At 39.5% G+C, this 8,533-nt stretch overlaps 1 protein-coding gene across 2 annotated transcripts; it reads left to right on the forward strand.

Moving 5' to 3' along the window:
• The first annotated feature begins 350 nt into the window (after positions 1-350).
• Positions 351-8,102, forward strand: LOC116210570 (methylcrotonoyl-CoA carboxylase subunit alpha, mitochondrial). Of its 2 annotated transcripts, none has more exons than XM_031544475.1 (16): positions 351-787; positions 1,913-2,034; positions 2,383-2,530; positions 2,791-2,928; positions 3,573-3,668; positions 3,743-3,802; positions 4,014-4,106; positions 4,194-4,305; positions 4,693-4,797; positions 5,018-5,154; positions 5,661-5,895; positions 5,978-6,144; positions 6,292-6,411; positions 6,963-7,208; positions 7,314-7,409; positions 7,484-7,793. In XM_031544475.1, the coding sequence occupies exons 1-16, from the start codon at positions 434-436 to the stop codon at positions 7,499-7,501; spliced, it is 2,247 nt and encodes a 748-aa protein (XP_031400335.1). In that variant the 5' UTR covers positions 351-433; the 3' UTR covers positions 7,502-7,793. The 2 variants fall into 2 exon arrangements, with proteins under 2 accessions (XP_031400335.1, XP_031400336.1); XM_031544476.1 differs by lacking the exon at positions 7,484-7,793 and adding an exon at positions 7,816-8,102 and having other exon boundaries at positions 352-787.
• Positions 8,103-8,533: the final 431 nt, after the last annotated feature.

Consider the following 8,533-nt stretch of genomic DNA (forward strand, 5'->3'; position numbering starts at 1 on the left):
AAGGAGACTTAATTTTTTTTTTTACCTTGATACTTAGAAGTTCAATGGACACTGATTAATTTAGGACTAGTCAAGTCAACCCATTAAGAAAATAAAGTTCTCTCAATATGAGTTTTCTCTATTTATTATATTAGAAATAAGAATCTTATTTAAGGGAAATAAGATTGAACCGCTTGAACTAATTATGTTTATCTAAATCTTTATTTTATTAGCCACAACATTTTCAATGCCCACTTTGTCCTTTTGTCATGACTAGGAGGCAATATTTTCATTTTTTATAGTTGAGGGAGTGGGATTTTATTATTTAAAATTTACGGACTGCCTCTTACAAAAGGTCATAGTTAGTGCTTATCTCCAAGCTCCCTCCCTCTCCTATTCCGATTAACGGACAGCTCACTGTGTCTTTCCCTCCCCGTCTCTGCTTGACTGCTCCATGACTTCAATGGCCTCCATTCTCCGGCGAAACCTCCCCCGCCGATCATCCTCTCCCTTCCTCCTGCTCCGGCTCTTCTCTCAGCTCCCTGGCCAATCCGCCACAAGGCCGCCGCAACCCCCCGCCCCGATCGAGAAGCTTCTTATCGCCAATCGAGGCGAGATTGCTTGCAGGATCATGAAGACCGCGAAGCGCCTCGGTGTACGGACCGTTGCTGTATACAGCGACGCCGACGCGGAGTCTCTCCACGTTAAGTCCGCCGACGAGGCTGTCAGGATTGGCCCCGCCCAGGCCCGGCTGAGCTACCTCAACGGCTCCGCCATTGTGGACGTTGCTATTCGCACCGGCGCTCAGGTTTGGGCTCGATTATGTGTTCTAGATTCCTGTTACTCGTAGAAGATTAGAACTGAATATGTTAATTTCAATTTTGATGAATGCTTGCGATGTCGTGGAATCCCCTCCAAATCCCTCCAACTACCTCCTCCCGAATACAGTGCTAAGCGTAGTGAGAGAACATTTCGCTTTAACCCGAGAGAGATTGATGAGTGTCTGGCTACATGTAATTTGCACGATTGAGGTGCTATTCCGACTCTATTCGAGGGGTCTCTTGTTGCATAGTTTTATGTATTGTGGCAAATTACACATGACTAAAGTATATCTTCGATGCATCTGTTTGTAATTAATTGATAAGTTCTTGGTCGAGTGTAAGGTTTAAAGATCATACGCTTACATGAAGAAGACTGAAGTTTTAGCATTGTATTCATTGGTTAAGACCTGAGTCAACATATAGCATTGTATGCATCTGTTTGTAGGACTTTGTTTATTGAATTAGATGTATCAGTTAAGGATTTAATTGCAAGGTAGAAATTGAATTGAGGAATTAATTCTTAGATATCTGATGTTATCTAAGCGGATGATGGATACATTTTGTTGTAGTGTACTCTATACACACGTCACTCCCTTTGAGCTCATCCAAACTTCACTGCTTAACCTTTGATCGATACATTATGTGATTGACATCACCTGTTGGACAGATAAATGAGAATATAACGCCCCAAGGTTAGTCAATCAACAGAGATAAGACAGGAGATGCACTTGGTGGAACTTTGTATGAATCAAACAAGCACCTGGAAATTCTAAGTTACCCTGATAGTTATTATCTCATTCTAGTCCGATGGACTTGGTGACTCTGCTATTCTTCATGTTTTTTCCAGCATAATTTGGTTATCTTATGCATTTGGGTGCAAACTCTTAACCCTTTTCTAGTGATCAAAGATGATAAGCAATCCTATGGCTGTGAATAAGGATCATCAAATGGGTATATACACAGACAAATACTTCTTTCAGCGAGCTTTTTACTAAAAGTTTCTCAGACTTCTATCTGGGATTAATGTCAGAGCTCTACTTTGCAGGCAGTAATTAACTTTCTATATTCACGAGGGTATGTATCCCTAATTAGTCCCCCTTCTTTTTACGTAGGCCATCCACCCAGGGTACGGTTTTCTGTCAGAATCTGCACAATTTGCCCAACTTTGTGAGGATACAGGTGTTACATTTATTGGTCCTCCAGCTTCTGCTATCAGGGACATGGGTGACAAAAGGTACTGCTTATTGACAGTCATCATCTTTGCTTTTTGATTTGTGTTGTATAATCATCTTTATATTGATCGTCAGCTAATGATAGATCTAGTTAGTAAGATATAGGAATCCAAATAGGAGCCATTACCACTGGGAATTGTTCAAGTGTATGTTGCAATTTGGGGGGAACGATTCTTTTCTGTAAAGTACTAACTTAGGCTTCTGCTAGAAATTAATATAAGCTTGTAGCCATTTATTAGATTCTCTCTCTTACTTCGTACTTGCAAACAGTGAAGTAGGTGTAAATGCCTGAAATATGAGTCTTTATGATGAGGATTTGGTGTTATTAAATTGGCTGATATTTTCTTCAGTGCATCCAAGAAAATAATGGGTAGAGCAGGAGTTCCACTAGTGCCTGGTTATCATGGTGACGAGCAAGATATTGACTTTATGAAATCAGAAGCGGACAAGATAGGCTACCCAGTATTGATAAAGCCCACTCATGGAGGTGGAGGAAAGGTCTGCTTGTTCCTTATTTCAGATCTTCACTGATCGTATTGTCTGAATTTGTTTTTTGCTTCTCCTTTCTTTTGCATCATGGAGAGCTTATTGTTTTGATTTTGTTAAAAAGTAAATATGTGTCTAAGATCAAGGACATTTTATTGTTGATCTATGGTATAACTCTATAGTTTAATGCATTACCCTTTCTTTTTTGTTCTTCAAAAGGCTTTTGCAAGGTCCGAGGTGATTAATTATGACTGACTACAGCACGCATACAGGGTATGAGAATAGTACATAGTCCAAATGAGTTTGCGGAAGCTCTCCTAGGAGCAAAACGTGAGGCTGCTGCTTCTTTTGGCGTAGACACGATCTTGCTTGAAAAGTATATAACAAGGCCAAGACATGTAGAAGTTCAGGTACTGTTAAACTTCAGTCTTACTTTTGTGTGATTGCATTCCATATTTGTTCACTCACGGAATATCTATACTATCATAAAAGGAGAAGGATCCTTTTGGTTTAACATTTAGTTTCCTAAAATGCCCATGCAACACGTATTTCAATTTATAACATCCATTAGATTAAGGACATGATTGTAATTTTAACAAAAATAACTACCCCACTTCCCTTCTTTTCCTCCTCCCGCTTTTCTCTCTTTCTCTCTCTTCCAAATGTGTCATATCTCCAAGCCAAAGGAATTTGGAATTGCAATACCTCTTCTTTCCAAAAAAAAAAAGTTTAATATTATTATATTTAACACAATTTATTGCAAATACTTATAATTTTTTACGACGAACAAGTCACGTGGATTTTATTGTGCCTAGGAAAAAAATGAAATAATGGGGCACAATAATCCATTAACGGAGTTTAATAAAATCCGTGCGTAGAACGGTCATTCATCTAGTGTAACTGATAGCCCGAGGTAGTTCGGCTTTCTCCAATATTTTTCTTTGAACTGTAATATGTTATAGTAGATTTACGTGTGGCGGATAAATTATTTAAGCAATTTTTCTTGTAATAATTACATGGTAACCATCTAAGTTTTCTTTGCTTGCTGCTGTAGGTATTTGGGGATAAGCATGGTAACATCCTATATTTATATGAGAGGGATTGTAGTATACAGAGAAGACACCAAAAGATTATTGAAGAAGCCCCAGCAGTAAGATTGCCTCCACTGTTGTTGAACTTGTCATTGCTGTGCTTCTAAAGTTTTAATTAGTTATATTTATGCAGCCAAATGTGTCGGGTGATTTCCGTGTCCATTTGGGTGAAGCTGCTGTCTCTGCGGCCAAGGTAATGTCGCTTTCGTGTTTCACTCACTCCCATTCAGCGACAACCCAACCCCAACCCCAACAATTAAAAAAATAAAAATAAAAATCTCTTTATTGTACTATCCAGATAGTTTTTTTATTTAAGTTTTTATAATGTTGTTGGTTGCAACATTTTAAAAAACCTATCTTTCGCTGAATGGAAACTAATTGAATTTCCCCTGAAATCTTTAAAGGCAGTTAACTACTATAATGCTGGGACTGTGGAGTTTATCGTTGATACTACCTCAGGCCAGTTTTACTTTATGGAGATGAATACCCGGCTTCAGGTGCCTTGATCACCTTTATTCTAAATCCAACTCAAAATCACAATCTTCAAGGAATTTTCTTGATGTTCTCTTAATATTCCATGTTAGGTTGAGCATCCTGTCACCGAGATGATTGTTGGTCAAGATCTTGTGGAGTGGCAAATTTCTGTTGCAAATGGGGAAGCCCTACCAATTAGCCAATCTGAAGTACCCTTGTTAGGTAAGTTCTGTCCTTGGCCAGCTGCTTATTTTTCATGCATCCAGGACCCACTTAAATATGAGAGCTATGTGCTTCCTAGCTGAACATTAGATACTTAGTGAAATACAGGTATCAAGCTGTATAAGCTTGCTCTGACTTTCAATGGAAAAGATATCTTATTTGTTATACTTGATTTCACAAGGTAATTAAGCTTGGAGTTGATCTACTTCTGCTCAAATTATTACTGAATGCTTGGTCCATGTGGAGCACTTAAATCTTTGGCAAATCTTAGAGAAAACCTGAGGCCACCATCTTATTGACAACTAATTCTTTGAGTAGTTTTTTACAACACGTGCTTATATCCTCCTAATTTCTGGAAATATTATCCTTCTTTCTCTATGATGGCAGGTCATGCTTTTGAAGCGCGAATCTACGCAGAAAATGTTCCTAAAGGTTTTCTTCCTGCAACTGGAGTTCTTCATCATTATCAACCTGTTCCTACCACATCAAATGGTCAGTCCCATGAAGAATCTGAATCATACTTCTTATTGACCAGATAGTTCAGTCTCATTCTTTTATATTTCTGTTCTTGAGACTGTAATCATTCAGTAATGTCCAGAAGTCACTTTCTATGTAGTTGTCTGGATGCCCGCATACTAGCATTGGTTTGCAGCAACTGCTAGTAATCTTTGTTTTCCTGCTCTCTTCATGATTGGCGTGCCTCATTTGGCAGTCAGGGTTGAGACTGGAGTTAAACAGGGGGACACTGTTAGCATGCATTATGATCCTATGATTGCGAAGCTTGTTGTATGGGGAGAGAATCGAGCTGCAGCATTGGTTAAACTGAAGGATAGCTTGTCCAAGTTTCAGGTATTCCTCAAAGCACATTTTTTGATTGAGGTCGATAGTTCTAAGTAAATGTATGACCGGGATGTGTTAATGCATATGTAAACTTATTGCAGTAATGTTGGCTTGCGGCCCAAAATGTGCATCTGCCTTTGAGAAAGATTCTATTACATTTGATTTTTTTTTCTTTTTTGTGCTTGGCAAGATCAAGTTGGTGTTTTAATCAACTAATTTTTTTAATTAGCCAAGATTGAGACAGTGAGGAAATAGGTGTAATATATGATTGTCACCTTTGGGTTGTGATGCTATTTTGTGATCTCTGTTTGCGATTTTTTTAATATAAAAACTGAAAATAAATTAATACTATAGAAGCTCATCTTAATTAGACAAGTCGATAATCTTCGTGAATGTAATATTACTGCTTAACAAGGGGTTAGCTTAATCCTTGTCTTAATGTACAATACTGTGGCATAGTGAGAAATGGAATGGGTCATGTCTTCCTTTCCTGTGTTTTCCATGCCTAATGCCAGGTTGCAGGTCTGCCTACCAATTTAGACTTTCTCGCGAAACTGGCCAACCATCAGGCATTTGAAGATGGGAATTTGGAAACACATTTTATTGAACGATTCAAAGATGACCTCTTCATAGATCCTGCACATTCTATTTTGGCAGAAGAGACATATAACGATGCCAAACATTGTGCCGCGTTGGTTGCTGCATGCATTTGTAAAAAGGAACATTGCAGTTTACAAGACACAACTACCGGTAATTTCAAGTATCCACTTTCTATACTTATATCCAATATTTCCTCAAACTTCTTTCCTAAGTATCAATTGTTTACATTCAGGAGGCAATGCATTGCATTCCATATGGTATGCTAATCCGCCTTTCAGAGTCAACCACCATGTGAAGCGCATGATGGAACTTGAGTGGATTATGGAGTATGAGAGCAGCAGCTTGAAACTTTTGAAGCTATCCATCACTTATCAGCGTAATGGGAACTATCTGGTTGAGGCAAGTTAACTACTTATTGTTCATAACATGTTGAGGTGCAAGAGTCACTCCTGCAGCTCGAGTTCAGACCAAACATGTTTCCTATTGCGCTTGTGTTTTTCTGTTATATTCTTTGTTTTGTGAAAATCATGTTTTGATGTTTAACAGATGGGAGAAGAGAATGATTCTGCTTCATTGGAAGTCAAAGTGACATATTTAGGTGGCCATGATTTTAGAGTTGAAGCTGATGGCATCAGCAAACTGGTTAGCTTAGCTGTTTACCACCAGGTAGACTTGATTCTCTAATGCCTGCTTCTGTTTAGTTGAAATGCAGTGAAACAGAGTATTGGATTTTGTTGACGTCGGTGAGATAAAATAATGAGTTGTTGGCTGAAGGTCTGGATTGAATCCAGGTGTCCTAATTTCATTCTATTAGCTCCATCAAGTAAATCCCTCTGTATGAATTGACCACCTAGAATTTCTTCAGAAAAGAATGTGCCTCTCCGACAGGGGCGGAGCCAATGTATTGGCAGGGGGGGCAATTGCCGCCCCTGAAAGAAATTATTTATGTACTATTTATATCAAGTAACATTTTTGCCCTCCCTAGATGAAAATCCTGGCTCCGCTCCTGCTCTCCGAGATCTAGGTATCTTAAATGTCATTAGAAATCCACTATCATCTCGAGTGTTAGCACAAACAGCAGCTAAAAGGTGCCCTTTCACTTTGTACTTGTCAGAGAAGAAACTTTCAGTTCACTAACTTCCCAAGCCGTTGAGCTTTATGACCTTTCACTGTTCTGAAAACTAATAATCTGTTTGCATGACTTCTTGAGCTGGCAGGAACGCTCTGAGCACATTCACATCTGGAGTGGTTTGAAGCGTCATCATTACAAACATAAAGTGGGAATTGAATTGTTTGATAGTGGCGATGAAGCCCAGCATAGGCAGAACTTTGAAGCTGCATCACACTCCCCAGGCACGGTAGTGGCTCCAATGGCCGGACTAGTGGTTAAGGTTCTAGTGAAGGACGGAACAAAAGTAGAGGAAGGACAGCCTGTGTTGGTTTTAGAAGCGATGAAGATGGAGGTAATGCCCAACTCTCTCTCTCCGCCCCCGTTTCTTTGTTCTCTTCCTCCCAAACTTATAAAACAAATTTGCTCCGCTATTGTCCTGTTCTTATGTCTGTTATAGCATGTCGTAAAAGCACCATCCACTGGCTATGTCCGTGGACTTCATGTAGCAGCAGGGCAACAGGTTCCGGACAGCTCTGTCCTCTTCAGCATAAAGGTTAGTGCTGTGTGCTCAAATTCATTTTTGTTTAATCTACTTGAAGGATGTTTTGAACTTACATCTTTGTTCAGGACGATAAATATAAATAAAGAGCTCTTATCTCCGGATATCAAAGGACTACCATCTATAGCCATATTCAAGCCTCTGCTTAACTAGTCCACCATACATGGGTGCCGGTAACCTAATTTGATCGAGATCACAAGCACGATGCGAAATTCCCATAAGAGACTTGAGGCTTAGGATAAGCGCTTTCTGTCTGTAAATAGTAGTAGGCCAATTTATCCGATATACTAAGTTCGCATAGATGGACTTTCAAGTAGGGAACTCTAATTGCCTGCACTCCTTGTCTTTGGGATGCTACATGTTAGCAAATTCTGATGATTAGAACGATCTTCTGATTCAGGAGGCGTAAACAGGGCTCAGGTTTCTGCGGGAATGCTCAAGTTGGCTAAGTTTCAAGTGGGCGCAGGAAAGTGATCAAATTTAAAGGAGATTTTCTTGTACACAGAAGCTTAGCTCTGTATATAAAATACAGTTATTAGTGAAATGTGCATGTCTTCATCCTGGAACGTGTCATGGGACATTGGAAGTTTAAATGTACAATAATATGTAATGTCCCATTGGTACTGCATGCGCAATTATGGACGTTGGGAGGACTAAGCCTCTAAATAAAATAAGCTTTCAGGACCACAAGGCAACAACTCAAAATCTTAATAAAATCAATCAGTCAATATTAGCAACGAGCAAAGTAGTATTACAGTGGAGATCTTGATTAGAGCGGTGGCGGCTGGCATTGAGGCCACCTCTCTCCCCCCCCCCCCCATATCTCTCTCTCTGCCCCCCCTCCCCCTTCAGCCCCTCCCCCTCCCCCTCTCTCTCCCTCTCTCGCTCTCTCTCCCCCTCTCCCCCCTCTCTCTCTCTCTCCCTCTCCCTCTCTCTCTTGCTTGTGTCTAAAAAATGCAAATGGGATTGATTTGCAGATTACATAAAGTTGATGGGTACCACTGCAAATATTAAAAAAAGTCCTCAATTGAAAAAAAATATTTTTTAAATTAGATCGCGTTCCATATCACAAATAAAATGCTAAATTTTAATTCAGCGTTGAATATAATTCCTCTCTT

Source organism: Punica granatum, chromosome 6 (assembly GCF_007655135.1).
Source record: "Punica granatum isolate Tunisia-2019 chromosome 6, ASM765513v2, whole genome shotgun sequence".
NCBI lineage: Eukaryota > Viridiplantae > Streptophyta > Magnoliopsida > Myrtales > Lythraceae > Punica > Punica granatum.

Coding starts and splice junctions, on each gene's coding strand:
- LOC116210570 (XM_031544475.1), top strand. CDS start 434: ATGACTTCAATGGCCTCCATTCTCCGGCGAAACCTCCCCCGCCGATCA. Junction 2,531..2,790: donor CTCATGGAGGTGGAGGAAAG/GTCTGCTTGTTC, acceptor GCACGCATACAG/GGTATGAGAATAGTACATAG. Junction 4,798..5,017: donor TGTTCCTACCACATCAAATG/GTCAGTCCCATG, acceptor CTCATTTGGCAG/TCAGGGTTGAGACTGGAGTT.